Here is a 20,403-nt window from a genome sequence, read left to right on the forward strand (position 1 = left end):
CTGAACAGACACGATATCCTTAACTGTAAACTGTTTAGCAAACCTACGCGTTCTAAACAAATAAGGTTTGGTATCGATACTGTACGGATTGGTCAGCTGATCGATCGAAATGAATTGATATTCCGAATTGCATACCGTCACCGTCTCAATTTCAGCCACGATACAGTCAATTCTTTCGTGCCATTCCTTTCATTCGAACATGTATTGATTATAAGATCTGTCGTATTGTCGTATGTACACAAGGATACGAGAACGTATGTCGCGTAGTACATTTCGTTCTATGTACAGACAATACATAAACACGTTTGCGAGTGGTCGACTGCCTTCAGCTCGTGCATACATATGTACATACATTCATACTGTCTATTGGTGGCAGCAGCTTCAAGTCAGTGCACTCTTCGTTCAGTTCGTTCATAAAGGGATATTTGTATGTAGGTAACCACCACGTACGCACGGTGGTCCGTTTGCAGTGCTTGCACAGGACGGCCAATAATAAGATAGAAAATGTTATTTCCTTGATTAGATGACAGTGCTTTTTTGTAATCGGTATTATTCTACAGTGCTGCGATTTTCTGCGACACCTGACAGTGGGATATCGCGCTAAGATATAATGCTACGGTGAGCCGTATATCTGTTTACTTATGTCTACGTCGTAGACGCGTAACACTTCCGTCTCTTTAAATTGATAACTAATCCCTTTAACACGGACGGATTCTATGTTAACGATACCTTCGCGTTCCAACAAACCACAGTGAACGTCTCGTAAACAATAAATATCTTAACTACCTCGACTGATACATTTCAATGAATTTATTACTTTATATTCTGTGAATGTCAATATGTCGGTGATTCCTTGTCAATGAGTACTTGTAAAAGAATTACTTTTTAATAGTACTGTTGTCGTGATATTGGCAGAAAGAGAATAAAATTATTTTCGTACTCATACTTCGAGTATAGGTTAGAACGATAATGTATAAAAGAAGTATCCCTCTTTGTTCATTGTTGCTTTGTTATATTTTAGTGCAATGATTATAGGATGATTATTTATTATTAATAACGCGTCAATATATGGATACATCGAGGCCATATCTAAATTTATGTCTAATTGTTTCTATTGTCCTTTAATATACTAACAAGTGTCTAATTTAATTATAGATGTCACACTACAACAGAAACCCAGGTAGTCAGAGATCTACGGTGATCGATTATGAACGCCAATTCCAAGAGGATCTAGAACGTGCACAAGCATTGAGTTTAGAGAGTCTTGCTCTAGAAAAATTTAAGTTACAGAAAGAACGCTCTGAATTTAGTAATATTCGACAGAATAATGTAGATAGAGGAAATAGTATTGTACATAGCGGCTCATCGGAAACGGACAGTGTGCAGCATATTGAAAAGTAAATAAAACTGTTCAAATACTTGGCATGTATATGATATTTAAGTGGAAATTCTAAGAGTAGAAATTACAGATTTCAGTATAGAAGTCGACCGAGGCCAGGAGCCTTTAATACCAATCAATCTAAAAATGCTGTGATATTAGCACCACCGCCGATTCCATCTAGGCGAAATTCAACGTCAGTTGCAGCAAGTCAGGAACAGTCCGATGATTTGATTAATTTTACCAGTCCAGTAAAACAAGATACTCTAACTGATTCACTTTGTTCGCCGCCGCCTCCTCCTCCTTCATCGTAAGATCTCGATTCTAACATTTTCATATAATACTATCATTTGAATAATATAAATTAATAACAAAGTTACTCTCTCTCTTATTCGACAGAAAACCAGTAATAGAACCAAAATGGGAAACTCATCCAACATTATTGAAAAAACAAGCGAGAGTAGCACGTAGTAGTAGTTCTGCTGGTTATCATTCTAGAGACTTCCGATATCAGTCGCTTTCTCCAGGTCCTGGATCTTCCACTGCTCCTTGCACACCTGGGACGCCAAAAATTAGTCCCATTATGTCGAGATCCAGTAGTATTAACAGTAATGTACCTGACATAACGCCACAAGTAAGTACTTCCCACTGATCGGATATATGCAAATTTAATTATGATTTGAGAAATTTGAAATTCTACGGGTTGTTTTCCTTTTTCATCTTTGTAATGATTTCATTGATCATTTTAATTACAGCCCGCATGGAATTTTTGTGATTTAAAAAGTTATTTTCTTATGCAGGTATATTGCATGTAGTAATATTGAATGTAATACTAGTCCAGTAGTATAACTAAATGTAGCAGGTTTCGATTTATTAATACTTTAACTTTGTTTGCTAGATTGTATAGTACAACTAGTGACATTAAACATTTGTCCTAGATTACATTTGTAAATCTCATTTGCAGATACCTCCATTGCCTATGAATTACAGACCGAGTGTTACTTCTGTGTGTAATATTCAAAAGCCTACATTCTCTACAGACGACGAGCAGCTAAGCGTATTAAAAGTGATAGAAAAGAAACCAAATAATAATCTTATAGATTTGAGTTCTTTCGATCACGTTGAAGATAAAACAAACGTTCGAGTTAGTGTGTTGGAAGCGTTCGATCCATTACTTGTTAAGACTGAAAATCACGGTGATGTACAACAAGGACAGAAAGATGGTAATCAATTTTCACCTCAATGTTGCAAAAAAATTATTACATTAATTTGTACACGAGTATCTAAAAATGTGTTTCGTAGGGACAGAGGCCCAATCGCAAGTAGCTGGATCAGTGTACGACCCGTTTGATCCATTCGATTATATGTATAATACAAACGAAAGCGTTAATTCGGATCCGGTATACGTAGCTGTGGAAAAGTCTGCTAAATCTCCAGCTTTATCTCCGGCAGCACCACCACCGTTACCTCCCAGAAATTCGTCTGCTTGGAACACCATTGAGAGAAGGAGGACTTCCTTAGATAGAAGGGTAAATTTAACAAATTTCCAGTTAAGAGTAGATCAAGATTTGTTTAAATTAATGGAAACTAAGAAGTCCGAATTTTCATAGCAAAAACGACAAACACGATTGTACGAGAACGTAACAGTGAGAAAAACTAGACCGTCGCTACAAGATTGCGATCTTAAAGCATTTCACGAAATGATGAAGTCTGTACGAGGTTAGTAAAATACAGAATATATTATTTATCACTTCTACAGTGATCGAACTATGTATTAATTATCGAACTATGTGTAGGTGATTTTCCATTTAATGATCCTAGTACGAATATTGGACACATAATCAGTCCAATGATGGAAAACTTATATCCCGAAGGTACAAGCATAAAGTTGGTGGTACATCCTCAGTTAGTGGATACCGATGAAAATACTCCGTCCATCTCATTTACATGTAACGGTAAACATCTAAAATATGCTTCTGCATAATTTGCATTAATTTCGTAATATTCCCTAAATATGTTTTTACAGTGAATTGCAGCGTTGAACACGTTGTCCTTAACGTCGCCTGTTCTTTAGAAGACGAAGATACAGTAAATACAGAAAAATATTGTCTAAGAGTGTGGGGATTGGCAGAGTATTTTGCTCCCAATACTACTTTGGCGCAGTATGAGTACATTCATCAATGTATTAAATTAGAGAAGGACATTGAATTAGCTATTCAGACAAAGGCACAAATTAAACGATCTATAGCTCGGACGGTAAGTATTGATTTCTAAATCAAATCAAAATATTCGAATATTTACAATAATCTCCATAATATTTATAATATTCATTTTTCTAATAGCTTCAAGATGATAATCGCGAGCAGTGTCTAAGATTAGAAGATATTCTTCCAAATGAGCCTGTTCAGCCTATATCTTACGAAACGCTGTTAATTTTACTAGGTATGTAATCAAGAAGCTACTATTATTACACTAGACACTTTCAATGAAAATTTTTTCGATGAATTCAGAGTGAAAGTCATTTGAGTTATGTTCGAGTGTTTGTGTGAATGATATAAAGAAACAACTTCTACAATATTGGAATGTCCATGTGTTTAACGTATTATTAGACCATAAATCCGAAGGTCGTGGGTTCAATTTCTTTCTCTTTATTTTTAATAGGGAATTATATTTCTATAAGAGTCATTTTAACACGGTCACGCACCGGTGTGCCGCGGCACTTCTTTATTTTGATATGTATACATACTATTTGATATGGATACTACATAGAGAAAAAGTCTTTCCGCGGGAAAGAGTCAAATCCACGACCTCCGGTTTTGTGGTTGAATATGTTATGCACATAGCCATTCCAATATTGTAGAATTTGTTTCTTGCTTTCGATAACTATACGATGAAATTTAAACATTAAATATCTTCATAAATAATGCCCATTCACACAAACACTCGAAAATGACTCAAATAATTTTCAGTCCGGATTCACTAAAAAAAAGTTTCATTGAAATCGGTGATCCGAAGTCCGCGACGTCTCCTTGTTGGTATAAATGTAAACGTAAGAATTTTTATAAAACTTTTAGAAACTGTGGAGAAAGAATTGGAACGTGTCGAAACTGCTGCTATACAATTAGCGACCACGAACGATAGTTCACGACTTTTACCGCAGTTACAACCTCGTGGTGTTGTTCAAGCGGTGAAAGCAGTTTGTGCTCTGATGGGAAATATAGAAACATTTGAGATCACGGAAGCCGTTGATAATTTTGTGAACGCGTGCTGCAAATTTTTACCCCAAGTTCACACGGCAAATATCGAATGCAAAAAACCTGAGATCTTACACGAAGATGGCGACTATTCTGTCGTGACGTTAAGAACAAAATTCCCGGACGTAATTGGTTCCCATTGTCGCAAAATCCGTGACGCAATCCAAGATCTTGTAGAAACTTATTGCCACGCATTTAGAGTTGATTTCGAATTAAGCAGCAAAACGGAATTTCCAACAAGTAATATCATTCGGTTATGTATATTTTGTTTTGATGATAATTTTGCAGATAATGTAATATTGTAAAAATCTATTTTCTAGACACTCTAATATCATCCGATGTATTAGACACTGTATTAGTACGCGTTGGAGCGTTGCATAGATTACCAGGATTATGGAAGCATGATGATTATATTGTCGCTGCACAAATATTTCACGGAACTAGACCCGTTGGAAATCCAGTTTTGTCCGAACCTATGGCAGTCAGTTATAATTTTTATCCTAGAATTTTATTTAATTCATGGTAATGTTTTTTGAGGATTACTGTTTCGAAACGGTAGCCTGCGTGTTGAATCTAAATCATAATTTTAATCGAAAAGGTTGGAGTTTCATGGAACAAGCGTGTGCCAAGTACCAAGAGAAGCTAGATTGGTGTTAGTCTTGTATGGTCGCACGTTGCAACCTACGGAACACGAATCAAATTCATCTATGGAAAACACTATGCAAAAGGAGGAACTAGGTTGGGGTGCTATACAATTCTTTGATTACGAAGGGTAAGTCATCGAGTAACAAAATTAGAAAACGCTGTATCTTATCGAATACATTTCTGTTGCTTTCTCTTAGGGTTATGAGCCAAGGAAGTTTTTTTTTGTCGTTATGGCCAGCAATTGCCGATAAAAGATTAGGCCCTGCTCCGACTCCTGGAATTCATCCCCATGGAGATACACATCCCATTATCGGTTTAGAGTTACCTGATTATGGAGGAAAAGTATTGTTTCCGACGGAACTGAGAGATTATGATGTCGATTCTCTTGACTTTAATTCACTGGATCAAAATACTCAAGAATTATTGATAGACATTACCCAGCAAACGACATTCTCAAGGTATATAATTTTTATTGAATTTCATTCTGAGCATCTTCAAAATTTGTTTCTTGTGTTCGCAGACCGCTCATTGAAGAAAGAGAAATATTATGGGAGAAACGTCATTACTTGCACGATATACCCGAAGCTTTGCCGAAAGTACTTCTAGCTGCACACAGCTGGGACTGGGCGTGTCTACCAGATCTTCATGCATCCCTTCGAGTATGGAATCCTTTGCCTCCGGTACAAGCGTTACAATTACTATTGCCTTGGTAATTTGATGTCTAAAATAAATAGCTAATACGAATATTGTTTGTAACTAAAATAATCGTAGATACTTTGTAGCTTTCCAGACATGAAAGTCAGAGAAATGGCAGTCGTGTGGATTCGGGAATTAAGTAACGATGAACTCGTCGATTATTTGCCGCAGTTGCTGCAAGCATTAAAGCATGAAACGTACGAGACTTCGCCCCTTACGAGATTTTTATTGGAACGTGCGTTACTCTCGCCACGAGTAGCTCATCATATCTATTGGCTATTAACGCAAGCATTACCAGGGCAAAGTCCTCAGGTCTTGATTCAACAATAGCCATGAACATACATTTATTGAATAATTTATCACCATCGAAATTATTTTTCAATGTACGCATCTTTCAGAATTCCGCCGAAGCTACTCCAGAAGATGACAAAAATATTAGCTATGCGCGTTACCACAGAAGGTTACAATTGATGCTAAGAGCATTGTTGGCCGTGATTGGCGATGCACTGAGAAACAGCTTTCTCACGCAACAGCTGCTAGTTAAAGTAATGCATTTGAAATAGTACACCTTGGAAACTTTGTATAGATAATGATATAATCAATATTTTTCGTAGAATTTACACGAAGTAGCAGAAAATATAAAACAAACAAAGGAGTCGTTACGACTAGATACGCTAAAAGTTGGTTTGCAAAATATACACTGTCAATTAATGGAAGACGAAGGTACGTGTCTACCGTTGTCGCCCAGCAAACAAATATTTGGTATAAACGTGCAAACCTGTTCGTACTTTCCATCGTTCACTCTTCCATTGAAGATCAATTTCATTAGCAGCGACGACGTTATTTGTCCAGCGATTTTTAAGGTATGTTTGTCGGCTCCGCGTCTCGTAAATATTATTTTTTCCTTTATGCTAAATTAATTTTCAAGGCTGGCGATGATTTGCAACAAGATATGCTAACTCTTCAAATGGTTCGTATCATGGATAAACTTTGGCTAAAAGAGGGCCTAGATTTAAAAATGGTGACGTTTGCCTGCGTGCCTACTGGTCACAAACGTGGAATGATAGAAATGGTTGTGGACGCAGAAACGCTGAGAAAAATACAAGTCGAATTTGGACTAACCGGTTCCTTCAAGGATCGTCCAATCGCCGAATGGCTGGCAAAGCACAACCCTTCGGAGCTGGAGTACGAAAGAGCCGTCGAAAACTTTACCGCATCTTGTGCGGGTTACAGCGTAGCCACGTATATATTAGGAATTTGCGATAGACACAACGACAATATCATGCTAAAAACATCGGGCCATTTGTTCCATATTGATTTTGGAAAATTCTTAGGCGACGCGCAAATGTTTGGTAACTTCAAAAGGTAAGAATATATTGATCCGCTGATTGTTTATCTCTAATTTAAAGTTACTTTCTCGTATTTTATACAGAGATAGGACACCATTTGTATTGACTTCTGACATGGCATATGTTATAAACGGTGGAGATAAACCGTCAGCCAAGTTTCATCATTTTGTGGATTTGTGTTGTCAAGCGTTCAACATTGTACGAAAACATGGAAATCTTATTCTGCATCTTTTTGGTTTGGTATGCTTATTAATCTATGCTCCATTATAGTCAAGTATACATATAGTCGCAGTAGTCAAGTAATTTTAAGCCGGCGTTGGTGTGGCGGGGCAAACATACTTTACCAATTTGTAAATTATCAACCTGCTTTAAACAAAAAGACATAATCACATAATATGATAATAATACATATCCTCTTATATTTTTTATAACATTATTGACAAATGTATTATTACGTCACACTTTTATATCAGACTGACCTTGGGCTATATATAATATTACGATTAAATTATATTGTTTTAAAAAATGTAATATAATTTCTAACTTGAATTATATAAGGAAAGAAACCACAGTTCTGTTATGAAAACGAAACGAAACCGCAACGGAAAAACTTATCCGCACGCTTTATCAGAAAGCGGTCCCCTATCACACTAAACTGAATGCGATGTGTTGTTAATTAGCGTTTATCGTCCGAGGTCTTGTAATATCATAAACTGTGCTGCAGTCTGAATTAATTAAGAGAGCCGTCGAGCACGTTTTGAAATTAATAGTTTAATCGTTCGAATAATTTTTAATGCAGTATTACAAAATTGATTTTAGTGTAGTGCAATTTTAACCGAAAGTGTTGTTAAGTGAGACAAATTAAAGAATGGATAGTTTATTGCCTCGAGAAAAAAATATGTTGCTTTCGGACAAGCAGAGGATTTATAAACGGAAGCTTGGCGACATTGCAATCAAAGAATTTGTAAATAAGTCTAACATGAACGACTATATAAATTCACAGATGACTTCGTCTGGTATTCCCGGCGTGACCGTTGATGCGGTTAGTTACGTACAAAAAGCTCTTCTTCCTGATCAAACGAATCCTGAGGCAGCGGCTACCTTTGCACGAATGATCGAAAGCTCATTGAAAAGCTGGTTCACGCAGTTCAATTTCTTCTTGCATAATTTGGCACAATTGAGATTTTCAGGCGACCATAATGACGGAACGTTGTTCTCGTTCATTCCACGCACATACACGTAAACCAATTCTAATTACAATTATAATATCTCATGGAATTCTATATACACTGAGTAAATTAACTGTTGATTTGCCGCAGAATGCAACAAGCAGGCCAGTTAACGAGCGTCCAAGTGCACGGGTATCAGAAACGATACGATCCTGAAAAATATTACATGTATATTCTACGCATACAGCGACAGGGTCATGCAGACCCTACTTATTTATTCCGATCGTACAAAGAATTCTGCGAATTTTATCAGAAACTGTGCATCCACTTCCCACTCGCTAAAGTTGCTAGGTGAGTAATCATAGACGATTTTATACTATTTTTGTAGTATCATTAGTTCTTATCACTTTCATATCTTTCATATTTTACAGAAATAATATTATAGAAAAGAAAATTGCACTTGTTTTGTTCTTTCGCAAAAGTATATTTTTATTTCAATTTCATATTTGTCGACTAACAATTGCTCAATGTCTTGCGCACTAATTTATTTCCATTTACTTTGTGATTGTTAACAATTTTTCAATTCATCACTCTTAATGCGATGAAGGATTTGATCGTTTCGAATCAATTTCAATTATATTTTTTGAACGATCATTGGCATTCTTTTGAGATGCGTTGGGATCATTTGCTGGAATTTTTTTATAAAATTCCGGTGTTGGTAGCTTCGATGTTCTATGTTGCATAGTTATTTGAGCACGAAATCGTGAGAGTACCATTTTTCTTATTCTTTCAAATTTTCCTTGAAAAGAATAGAATACAATATCAAATTATTATATTAATGTATTATAACAATACGTACTTACGAAAATAATTTCCTCTTTAAACTTATAAGTATAATTCACGTACACACCACTGTACAGAGTTGCTGAACAACTTCTTTAAAGTGGAAAGTATGTATTTTATATCTTCATTGTCACCTTTGAATTGCGTTATCTTCTGACATGTTATCTAATCAGATGAAAATCTTCGATACAGAAAACATTTACTTCGAAACAAATATTTCGATTTATTTATATATACATGTGTTTCTCAACAAATGTTTACTAATATAATCTCTTTTCGTACAATGCAGCTTGCCAAGTGGTCTAAGCGTTGGGAGATCCAATATAAAACAAGTCGCCGATAAACGTCGAGCAGATATTGAAAAATTTCTTGTGAGTTTATTTAAAATGGCTCCAGAAATTTCACAGAGTGATTTAGTATATACATTTTTTCATCCTCTACTAAGAGACCAACAAAATGCTGATATTCATTTACGTAAAGTGAAAGGTATCATTAAATTTGTACAACGTAATCATGGAAGAATTAACAGCAATATAGACGTTCCGTCAAAATTTTTTCTTTTTCCCTTCAATTAGTTGGCAATTGGTGGACTGAGAAGAGGGTCAGAGACAACGTACAAAGCGGACAAATTAAAATGTCGCTTCACTATACTCGAGGAACATTTTATGTAATGGTCCATCATGCGAGGGGTCTACCTAAAGTTGCTAACGGTCAAGAACCAAATACGTATGTGAAAGTATATCTTAAACCCGACCCAACAAAAAAAACGAAACGAAAAACAAAAGTCGTGAAGAAGAATTGCCATCCTTCGTTCATGGAAATGGTAATAGATTAGAATAATCAATTATTTCTTTTCCGATTTATACTAGGATTGTATATCTATAATATGCATTTGATGTACAATACAAATTTGTTTGTCACAGTTGGAATACAGGATGTCTTTGGATGTTATTAAAGAAAGAACATTAGAAGCCACGATATGGAACCATGACACTCTTCAAGAAAATGAATTCCTCGGTGGAATACGTTTGCCTCTTGGGCGTTTAGAATTAATCAATGAAATAATCGAATGGTTTTCGCTAGGAAGTATTCGATGAAGGAACCTATGGAAACTTCAAAATCATATAAATGCTCACGAAAGATAAATCTATAAATTTCAACTTTATCGCACAATACTAACGATGGTATATCTATCATACACACGTCAATAGTACAACAAAAGGATAGTTTCTATGATATCATTACAAACATTGACACATGCTTTCGTGTTTGGTGAAAATGCTTTTTAAAACAAAAAATAGGCGTATTTCATACAATTGTTCCGCCTTTGGAAAAGCAGTTAAAATGTTGGAAACAACTTCTTTATCCTAATGCCTAATCATAAAAGTATTCTAGAAATCGTGTAGCTTCTATATCTACGAGTATACTATAAAATTAATTGGTCCCATAATGATAATTTTACTAGTGAAATTTTATAAGAATGTTTATTTATTCTACTTCTGCCAAGAAATAATCTCTGCCAATTGTAAATAGATACGAAATAACTTACGGTATTGTAGCGAATTGAATACGATGATTCCTAAATAGATGTGTTAAACACTATAAAATTTATATACGTATATTTTTATTCAAATAATGTTTTCACTCAAGGTATCATCAAACAATACTTTAGCATAATTACAATATTATACGAAGCTCTGTTAATCCTGTTGCTCTATCAATAGAGCATTTGACGCAACTTTAATTGCGTTCTGAGCTTCTGAAATGAACCGGTCAACTTTGAGATGGTATCACTAAAATGTGGGTCTAATAAGGACCCGATACAAAACTAACGAACCATTATTATCCATGGGCACCATCGACCACATATAAAACAGGCACTTAAACAACCAGCATACTGGGAACGAGCATAGAATACAATTTGAGAAAGATTCAACAATTGTGAACACTGCAAAAATTACACAACATGTTAACCATTTTTTTGTCGTCTTTGCTTGGGCTCTCTAGAGCTTTCGTAGAGCATTATGCAGGGTACACGAATCCAAAGATATTGCAAATTAATTGCTGTCCAACACCAAACACTAGATAAATATTTAAAAACACTGCAGAGCCTAAAAAGAGATAGGTCCTGTTGACCCTGGTTTATTTCTCGATTTTCGCAAGATACTTTGTCCAGAGTTTACTCTCGTTGCGCAAAGTTTTATCTAAAGAATCTTTAACTACAGCAAGCCTCGCTATTTTGTTAACGAAAAAAATAACACAATTTTTACTTTCATATGAAAATTTGAAATTATACACAAAAATAATAACTATCTTTCGATATACAATAACAAGATTCTATATGAAAAATGTTATACATGTAACTCTATTCTATACATCTTTTATGCAAGAAAGGAGAAGGAAGTTATGTAAATATGCTTTTGCACATGCCAATAGCTTCGCAATTATTTTTCATGCATTGTGAATATTTGAACATTGTTTCTTTTTTAACTAAGCACAGAGCTATTTTAACGAAAATGAAGGTTCATATTAATACATTATTGACGTGTATATTCTGGAAATTCATTTGACATTACAAAACATAACGATATTTTTGTAGTATCTTTACTGTATAAAGATTTTAAATTCCTGACTTACCTTCACTGCGAGATGAAGGATTTTACTATCGCAGTTGTGACGCAGAATCATTTATATTATGAAACACACAACATCCATACATATGCTTAATCTACTCTTTTGTTGCTCGTGCATTAATATAATTAATTTCAATTTTAATTTTTATTGTAAATATTTATTGTACGCAGCGAGTTCATTTAGTAGTACAACACGACGTTCTTTCTTACCGATTAAATAGACCCTGATATTATATTTATAAAGAAAATCATTGTCAATACCTAAGTCTTTAGCTTTTGCATTATTTTTCTAAAATAATCGTCAATTACAATGCTTTTGCATATGCTTCTCGTCTACAATTACTTGTAAGATCATACAAAATGTTAGTAAATTATTTGTCAATCACGTTGATCATACACAAAACGCAACCGATTCTATGAGATACAAAAATACAAGAAACATATTATTGCATTTCGATGGGAGTTTTAAAGTATTACGCACGAATCTTCTAGCACAATACAACGCATAATTCCGACGATTTATTATTTACTTCTTAATTTGTAATGTGACATTAAAAGCTACGTAATAAATTGTCTTGTTGTATTTAGTAGACCTTTCTTGGATATATAGCGCAATTACTATTTTATTATACTATTTTATTGAATATAATTTTAACAAATGAAACTGTGCATAATATTTCATACAAATTTTTATTCCTTTTTATTTTCATTTCTTCTTTTATATTTTCTACATGAAATTTATTTCTGAATTTAGAGCTTTAGGAGAAAATAAATTTATTGACGTATGAGCCATGTGTTTATTTTAAATTTCAACTCTTCTTGGTAGAATCAGTAAAATCGTGTACTGTGTTTCCAGAGAGATCTACGACTTTCTCAATAGCCGCTTTACAGAAAAAGCATTCTCTTGCAGTAAAAAGATGTTGGTCGATACACGTACGACAGGTTTGATGACGACAGGGCTCGAATGTTACTGCAATAGGATACGCGTAACAAATTGTACAAACATTATCATCGTCTGTGACAACTTTCGAATCCGGCAAGATGGATTGACAATGCTCTAAATACTCGATCATTTCCTGTACTTGTTGTATTTCCTCTTTCGATACGTCTTCCGGATCTGCGACAAATAAGAAAATAATTAAACAAATGCCTAAAAAGTTACAATAATTTCACTTCTATATTGCATATACTTACATAGCTCAAACGAGAACGGTTTTAATTTCTCGTTTTTGCTTTCAGAGTTTGTATTACCCAATAGAAAATGGAGGGAACTCAGTTGAAAACTAGGCTCGTTTAACAAGGTTCGAGTAACCTCTGGTACCACCTTTATACTTTGCGCTACAAAAAATTACGATCAAATTTGAATTTGATCTTACCTCATCAGTTTTGTATCACTAACGGATAAGAAGATATACTTACATTTAAATTTGGTCATATCATCCTTCAATAAAGCTAATAATACGCCTGTAACTGCCGCCAGTATTGGAAAGTGATCCATTGTATCGAAACCTGGGATTTTCAGTAAAATAATTTGCTGGAAACAATTGCTTTGCGATGTTATTCTGTTTAACACCTGACACAGTAACTGTGGAACCATATAGTCACGATTAGAGTAATTGCAGAAGTCCAAGGCTATTGCGCAAAGGTACATACTTGACATAGTCTAGACAACAAGTATTCGCTGGAAGATTCTATGGTACTGTTAAAAATACTTGGGGCCACTGTAACGATCATCTCCAGCACATGTAGCAAACATGTGGTCAACATAAAGCACGTATCAAATATGCTTAGTGTTTCGACGTTAGTAATGGCTACTGTCGAGGATTCCGTTACTGCGACATCACAAATTTCTTGCAAAATTCTGATAAATTCAGAAAAAGACCAATTTGCATGATTTAATAGAAAATTTAAATACTTGGTAGACTCTTGAGGATTATCCAACAGCACGTCTCTTACGTGATTCTGATATACAGCGGACGGACATGGTTCTAAAGAGTCGGGAATAGAAATGAATAAGCGAATCACCATATCGTGGCATTGTCAGATTCGTAGAAAAGAGCAAACGTACTTGTAGGATGTAACGAGACAAACATCCAGATGTGTGGATATAACTTCAGCTCAATTCTCTCCGAGAGATGCGGGCTCTTGACGTATCGAAAAGCAAATCCGTTGCCGTGCCAAAATTTAAGTAAGATCCAAGTCGATTGGGCCCACGGTCCATCGTCTACGTACGACTTGAGAAGGTTCCTCACAACCTTTGTTCTACTTTCTTCCTGTATACTTTCTACTGCTTCTAATGCCAATGGATTGATTAGAAAGCAGGCTAAATTTGTGGCTGGCTTGATCTTCGAATTTGCGTTTACTATGCGAGGATCCATAAAGTGCTCGCAAAGGAACACAGCTATGTCTTGAAGTGTTTCTTTGTATCTTGAGATGCTTTCGACACTTTCCGCCGGGTACAGATGATTTCGCAGAGTTTTATATAAATCGGCTTGCGTATCCAGGTAAAAAATCGGAGTGAAGCTGAACAAGTTTCCTTCTTTGCTGGCATTGTTCAATGTTCGAGTGACCACCTGTAATAGCCACACAAATTGTGCCTCCTTTTCTTCTGTGTAGAGGACCGCCCGAGCCCATGCCATATATGTCGTTTGTTCTGCCAATTTTGACTTAAACACGTTTATCTGTCGCAACAGTGCTTCTTGAATTGCGCGTGACTCGGAATCCTCGTTGTTCTTGATTTGTTCCAACTGTGTCTGGCCGTCCTCCAAGGCAGCGACGTATCCGGACATTTTATTCCTGTGCAGCGTTACGTCTGCTAACTGTTTCCTTGCTAACACGTAATAAAATAAAATAATGCCGTCAAGCAATTCCAGCAACGACGTGGCCGAGTCCAACGGGCCCAATTTCAGCGGTTTTATCTCTTCCATGACATACGAACAACTTTCGAATCTTTCGAAGATCAGTATCGAACCTCGAGTGTATTCCTGTGAGGCGACCACTTCGTAATCCGAGCCTAATTTCTCTACCAGTTCAGATTTGAAAGTTTTGTTCAAGTGCGACAATACTCCTCCCAGCCTTTCGATTGTAAAATAATCGATCGACCCATCGTAGAATGCCCTACAAATTTCGAAGGAAATGCATCGATGAATTATGATCTGACGACAATTACACGAGCAAGCGTATTTTCTTTACCTGCAAGGCACGTAAACAGGAGATGTTCCTACTTCCTCGTCCCACAACTTTTTAAACGCGATCAGTAACCGGTGAAAACAAGATAACGCGATCGGCAACGGGGTCTAAAACAATGGTAATGGTTATTCGAAATACAAACGAAAAGCTGTAACATTATATAGAAGGATGAAATTGTTGAAATAGGTTGATGCACTTACGCAATTAGATAGGGTATTCTTTTTGATGAAATATCTAAATCTTCTTAAGAATATAGTTCTCGAGGTCGGTTTTTTTTCATTACCATCGGAATTATCGAGAAAGATCACTAATAATTCCGTTTGTACCTTTTCTAGTTCTACAAAATTGCATTAATGGCGACATATCCATAACAAATAACTGTAAAACCAAAAGGTAAATGTATCGTACCAGATATGGCAGCTTTAATTTTTTCACATGCTTCCAAATAACTCGTTACATTTCCGACTACGTTGGTGAGATTTTTCTCGTCCAACGGCTTGATGTCTATGAAATCTGTGAATCTCACTCGATCAATGAGCAAATATTGCAACAAGAATTGACGAGTTCTCGTGTGCCGAGAAATACTTATCAACAAATGCAAACTTCTAAATTGATCAGGATACTCCAACACCGGTGAGACGTGTTTGAACGTGTAGTGCAAGTACGAAACGGTATTTTCTAAAAACGCTTCCATTTCATGATCTTCGAGAAACGTCCACAACAGGTCTAAGCATGTTATCAACGTGAAAGATTCATGCTTCGAAAGTTGTTGCATAAACGGGATCACGATATATTCCGTGATATATGGAACGGTAATTAAAGATCCTGCATGTTTAAAAACCAATCTCGAAAGACACATTAGAAAGATCGAAACGCTTGTTCCGTCAGGTAACATGTTCTGTTTATCGGAGTGTTGTTCCTTGTTCAACAGATGTATTATCCTCTGAAGCCAATTAAACAAGTAGGTTGCTTCGATTATTTCTTTCTCTGGTGCCAACTGCAATGGTTCGTATCCTTCTACAGGATATCGCATCGGCGTGGAACCAAAATTGGCCTTTAAAGTTTCTTCCAACGAGAGGCTGACCGTTGGAAAGTACGCGATGCCGCTACCCATCGCAATATTTTCAAAGGCTCTTCCCAAGTCTGTGCCATTTCTATAAAAATTAATTGTCCTGTTGTCCATATCTAAAGCACATCCGATAATGTCTCCTGTAAGCCATGATTCTCCATACTTGTAAGTGGATACATTCCACTTTCTCAAATGATTTCCATCGTACGCATAAGAGTTAACAGTGTCTCCTGAAGAAGTTCTAGCATTATATGAAAATATCACATACAATAGCTACTTATAAACTAAAACTATTAAGATTTTCTCAAAATAAAATTGAGTTTCATATAATATCCTGTATTAGTTAAGAGTTAAATAAAACTACGATATACCGACGCCCTTCTCTTGATTGAATCGACAATTGATGGTGCTCCAGCCGACCTGCATGACTCCTCGAGAACCAAGCTGTAATTCATACATCCACTTTCCTTTGAAAACTGCTGTGTTTGCTTTCAATGTGCTGAATCTAGAACCTGACGTGATGCTAAGTCCATCTTGCGAAAGTGTGGTAAGTCCTACATGCGTTGTCGAGTCAAATACAACCACATCTCGACCAATTCGTCCTTCCCTCTTGTCTGATACAATTGGGATAGAGGCAAGTCTAATTTCAATATAATTATCTAGCAAAAGTAAAGCATCGGATATTCTAAAATATGGAAACAAATGCAGTTCATACAAGGTCATATCGATACAAGTAATAATTTTGGCAAGAAGAACAGTAACAAATTACCTGGAACCGATTAAATCTGAACGTACAGCTTGTTCAAAAATATTCATTACGATTTCATCGATTTCCATGTTCAAAAGTTCCGATTAGCGCAGAAAACATTTACGACTTTCAAAATGTTAATAATTCATTCGGAGCAATTTTTTTACAGAATTCTGATTTGAAGAACAATGATTTTCATCGACGAATCAATAGGACTATCTTAAATGAAAAAAGGTGTAATACTTATTATCGTACTACTTTTTTTACTCGTTCAATTTACATAAGACGTAAATAATGACAAGAATCATTTGTTCCTTGGCATAACGTACTGCTAGCGCCACTTGGCGGTCACATTGGAAAAAAAAAGATTAAATAACTCGGAATCAGCTGTTCGATTCAAAATTAATATTGTTGATATTAAAAACTTCATAGCGACGCAACACATTGAATTTATAGCTTAGAATCTTATAATTATGGTTACATAATTATAATTTTTACAATAATAATCTCTCTAGAAAAGGTCCAGTTTCGGAATTTCACCGCTGGATGACAGGGCCGTGTCAATTCTGCAGCCGCTGTAAATAACGTAAATTCCTGTTTTATCAATGTTACCTATATCAATTTTACCCAATGATTTACCTACCTGTTTTACATAATTGTTTTATACAATTTCATCATCGTGAACATTTTGAGACGAAAAATATGAATTCTTAGCTTTCAGATATAGAAAAACAATTCCGTCATAATTACAGATTTTTTTAAATATGATATAAACGGTTATAAATACCTGAGTTTTCCTATTTTTACAGTATATTGTTATCATGTTTCCGAAGTTTATCGGTGGATGAAGCAACTTAGAATTCAGAAGGATACTACTATTCGAAGGCCAAAGGTCTAAAAGCGGTCAGGGAAGTGACCAAGGGAGAAATCCGAGGAATCCATTTTGTTGTTGCGCTTAAAAACACGAATCAAAGTTTGAATAGAACATAAAATGTAAGTACAATTGTTTTGTACACAACATTACGACGACGCGATAATAGTGGTAAGCGTCAAGCTGTAAACTAAAAATGCATCAGAGAAATGCTGAGACCCTAGTGTCCTACAAGCATGCTACCGGTCTGATCGTTTTGTCAAGCAAAGTACAAAAATACTATCGGCTTTGCCAGTATTTAGGATTATTTTGTTATATCCGAAAATAGATTCGTTCCCGTAGAAAAAGCTACTCGATTTGAGTTTCTTGTGAAAAGGAAACGAAAGTATTTTCGGAAAGCCATTTTCTTCAACTATGCTGACGTTGGATGTTCGATTAACCTTTTAGGCACGACGCGCCACTATAGTGGCTACCGCCGGATGTCATCTCTCTGAACGACGCGCCACTATAGTGGCTTACTCTAGTAGCTCTTTCGGTCATCGTTTGAATCAAATAATCGTCTTCATATGCATTGTTTCACACTTCTTTTGTCTTCACATCGATTTACAATATATAGACTTATCTTAACAATATAACTGTTAACAATAATATAACTGTTAACAATAATATAACTGTTAACAATAATATAACTGTTAACAATAATATAACTGTTAACAATAATATAACTGTTAACAATAATATAACTGTTAACAATAATATAACTGTTAACAATAATATAACTGTTAACAATAATATAACTGTTAACAATAATATAACTGTTAACAACATATCTGTTAACAATATAACTGTTAACAACATAACTGTTAACAATATAACTGTCAACAATATAACTGTTAACAATATAACTGTCAACAATATAACTGTCAACAATATAACTGTATCTTAACAATATACAAACAGACTATACAGACACTCTATACAGAGAAATAGCCTCGCGCAGAATTCAGCCGTACCTAAAAGGTTAATTGCGAATGCGTGCATTTTCAAATTTTTGCATTTTCTGCATCAGCGCAACGGCGCGACATTTCGAATCGTTTTTGTTTGCCCAACAAATACGATGGGACAGCTCCTGGCAAATACGATGGGACAAGCTCCCAAAAGTTGGTCAGTCTTTCGTCGCAAGGTGTATAATCGGTTAAAGTGTCGGTGTCGACGAAAAAGGAAAGATGCCAGAGAAGATGGTTTCCCTATTTCCTCTGCCGGGATAACACCGGGAATTCTCTATACCTGGGACCTGAGACTGGACGCGGAAAGTTAGGGCGCGTTTTACTGCAAAAGGATTTCAAATACACACACGCAGGCAGGACGTTTTATTACAGTTTTCATCCGCAGATTAGCCCCTTTGGAACCATCGATACTCGATGCTCTGGGCCTTTATGGCCCCGTCCCCCCTACCCCTCCGCCCCTCCCTCATAAAAATATCTATTTGGTGTTTTCGACTGGACCGACTCTGGACGGAGCAGACTGTAACAAAAAGATAGAGCAGCTCTCATGCATTCTTTGGAATTTCTTGAAACGTTGTGTACGTGAAACGTTGTTGCATCTTGGGGTCCAATTATGTACGGGTTGCCGACCCAATCGTCTTCCTTCTCGATTCAGAACAGTCCTGTGTTCGTTCTCGCCCCTATTTCTCTCTTCTTCCTTTCCGATTTCGACTTCTGTCGTTCGCACCGTGACGACGCAAAGGCGGGATATCTCTCCTATATATCAGGTCGTCAAGTATGAAATTTGTAGAAAAGAAGGCGAAGTTGCTTCGTAACTTACAAATATGAGGAATTATTTTATTTATCAAAGTATGCACCCATATTGTCTATGCACTTTTGCCATTTAAACGGCAGGTTGTTCAGGCCGGTGACATAAAACCCTGGCGGACGAGAGTCAATGAATTCCTGGCAGACCAGTTTTACAGCATTGTCGGAATTAAATTGTTTTCCTATGAAAAAATTGTTCAAATTGTGGAAGAAGTGACAGACAGTGGGGGCTAGGTCTGACGAGTATGGAGGATGATGAAGAAGTTCCAACTCCAATTCCTGTAGTTTTGCCACAATCATTTGTGCAGCGTGTAATCCAACGTTATCATGCAATAAGATGGGAGTCGATTTGTTGACCGATCTAGGCTGTTTTTCTTTAAGTTTTTGCATCATTTCGTCCAGTTGGTTGCAGTATATTTCTGTTGTGATCGGTGAGCCAGGTTTCATAAAATCATAACGGATCTCACCTGCGCTAGACAGGTACGATAACCTTCGATTCTGAGCAACCGCGTGGTTCATTTGTGAGGTCAAAATAACCTGTACGAAATTTGGCGAACCAATTTGATACTGTCCGCTGTTTCGTTACACTAGAGCCAAATACACTATTAATGTTTCACGCGTCTATTTCGTAGTTCCATGTAAGAACTCATACTTCATAATAGTGCGAATTTTCGACCGTTCCATTTTCATCAAAATTAATTTTTAAAAAAATTTTCAATATTTTTTGGAGCTTAAAATAATTTCTTTA

General features: G+C 36.0%; 2 protein-coding genes, 1 long non-coding RNA gene and 2 pseudogenes across 6 annotated transcripts; 1 reads left to right on the top strand and 4 right to left on the bottom strand.

Moving 5' to 3' along the window:
* The first annotated feature begins 373 nt into the window (after positions 1–373).
* Pi3K68D (phosphatidylinositol-4-phosphate 3-kinase catalytic subunit Pi3K68D) lies at positions 374–12,537 on the top strand. Of its 3 annotated transcripts, none has more exons than XM_076522829.1 (26): positions 374–618; positions 1,156–1,397; positions 1,470–1,688; positions 1,778–2,012; positions 2,134–2,178; positions 2,343–2,601; positions 2,681–2,907; positions 2,989–3,097; positions 3,175–3,333; positions 3,405–3,634; positions 3,721–3,820; positions 4,453–4,872; positions 4,953–5,154; positions 5,231–5,404; positions 5,475–5,735; positions 5,798–5,986; positions 6,060–6,285; positions 6,372–6,518; positions 6,588–6,836; positions 6,902–7,338; positions 7,406–7,562; positions 8,326–8,561; positions 8,642–8,842; positions 9,624–9,820; positions 9,910–10,157; positions 10,258–12,537. In XM_076522829.1, exons 2-26 carry the CDS (start codon positions 1,156–1,158, stop codon positions 10,429–10,431), a joined length of 5,343 nt encoding a protein of 1,780 aa, XP_076378944.1. In that variant the 5' UTR covers positions 374–618; the 3' UTR covers positions 10,432–12,537. The 3 variants fall into 3 exon arrangements, with proteins under 3 accessions (XP_076378944.1, XP_033339715.2, XP_076378946.1); XM_076522831.1 differs by lacking the exon at positions 374–618 and adding an exon at positions 802–957; XM_033483824.2 differs by lacking the exon at positions 2,134–2,178.
* LOC117228136 (uncharacterized) lies at positions 8,952–9,607 on the bottom strand. The gene is made up of 2 exons (XR_004492237.2): positions 9,355–9,607; positions 8,952–9,290 (listed from the first exon to the last, which is right to left on the bottom strand). It is a non-coding gene; the product is annotated as an uncharacterized LOC117228136 (long non-coding RNA).
* On the bottom strand, positions 10,802–12,022 carry LOC117228117 (receptor expression-enhancing protein 5 pseudogene; annotated as a pseudogene).
* A 101-nt stretch (positions 12,538–12,638) lies between the features above and the next one.
* Positions 12,639–17,925, bottom strand: LOC117228137 (E3 ubiquitin-protein ligase RNF123). Of its 2 annotated transcripts, none has more exons than XM_033483837.2 (10): positions 16,995–17,925; positions 16,597–16,910; positions 15,565–16,455; positions 15,357–15,493; positions 15,160–15,263; positions 14,036–15,084; positions 13,621–13,955; positions 13,387–13,552; positions 13,162–13,305; positions 12,639–13,084 (listed from the first exon to the last, which is right to left on the bottom strand). In XM_033483837.2, the coding sequence occupies exons 1-10, from the start codon at positions 17,060–17,062 to the stop codon at positions 12,777–12,779; spliced, it is 3,516 nt and encodes a 1,171-aa protein (XP_033339728.2). In that variant the 5' UTR covers positions 17,063–17,925; the 3' UTR covers positions 12,639–12,776. The 2 variants fall into 2 exon arrangements, with proteins under 2 accessions (XP_033339728.2, XP_076378949.1); XM_076522834.1 differs by having other exon boundaries at positions 16,597–16,884; positions 16,995–17,923.
* A 1,760-nt stretch (positions 17,926–19,685) lies between these two features.
* On the bottom strand, positions 19,686–20,174 carry LOC117228120 (histone-lysine N-methyltransferase SETMAR pseudogene; annotated as a pseudogene).
* Positions 20,175–20,403: the final 229 nt, after the last annotated feature.

Source organism: Megalopta genalis, chromosome 6 (genome assembly GCF_051020955.1).
Source record: "Megalopta genalis isolate 19385.01 chromosome 6, iyMegGena1_principal, whole genome shotgun sequence".
NCBI classification, from domain to species: domain Eukaryota; kingdom Metazoa; phylum Arthropoda; class Insecta; order Hymenoptera; family Halictidae; genus Megalopta; species Megalopta genalis.

What these genes read in the sequence shown, in the direction of transcription:
- Pi3K68D (XM_076522829.1), top strand. Translation starts at nt 1,156, where the DNA reads ATGTCACACTACAACAGAAACCCAGGTAGTCAGAGATCTACGGTGATC. An exon ending in TTTGTCCAGCGATTTTTAAG is followed by an intron (nt 6,837 to 6,901) that starts GTATGTTTGTCG and finishes TTAATTTTCAAG; the next exon opens with GCTGGCGATGATTTGCAACA. An exon ending in TCATTTACGTAAAGTGAAAG is followed by an intron (nt 9,821 to 9,909) that starts GTATCATTAAAT and finishes CCCTTCAATTAG; the next exon opens with TTGGCAATTGGTGGACTGAG.
- LOC117228137 (XM_033483837.2), bottom strand. Translation starts at nt 17,062, where the DNA reads ATGGAAATCGATGAAATCGTAATGAATATTTTTGAACAAGCTGTACGT. An exon ending in CAATCAAGAGAAGGGCGTCG is followed by an intron (nt 16,456 to 16,596) that starts GTATATCGTAGT and finishes GAACTTCTTCAG; the next exon opens with GAGACACTGTTAACTCTTAT. An exon ending in TGTTGTCTAGACTATGTCAA is followed by an intron (nt 13,553 to 13,620) that starts GTATGTACCTTT and finishes ATGGTTCCACAG; the next exon opens with TTACTGTGTCAGGTGTTAAA.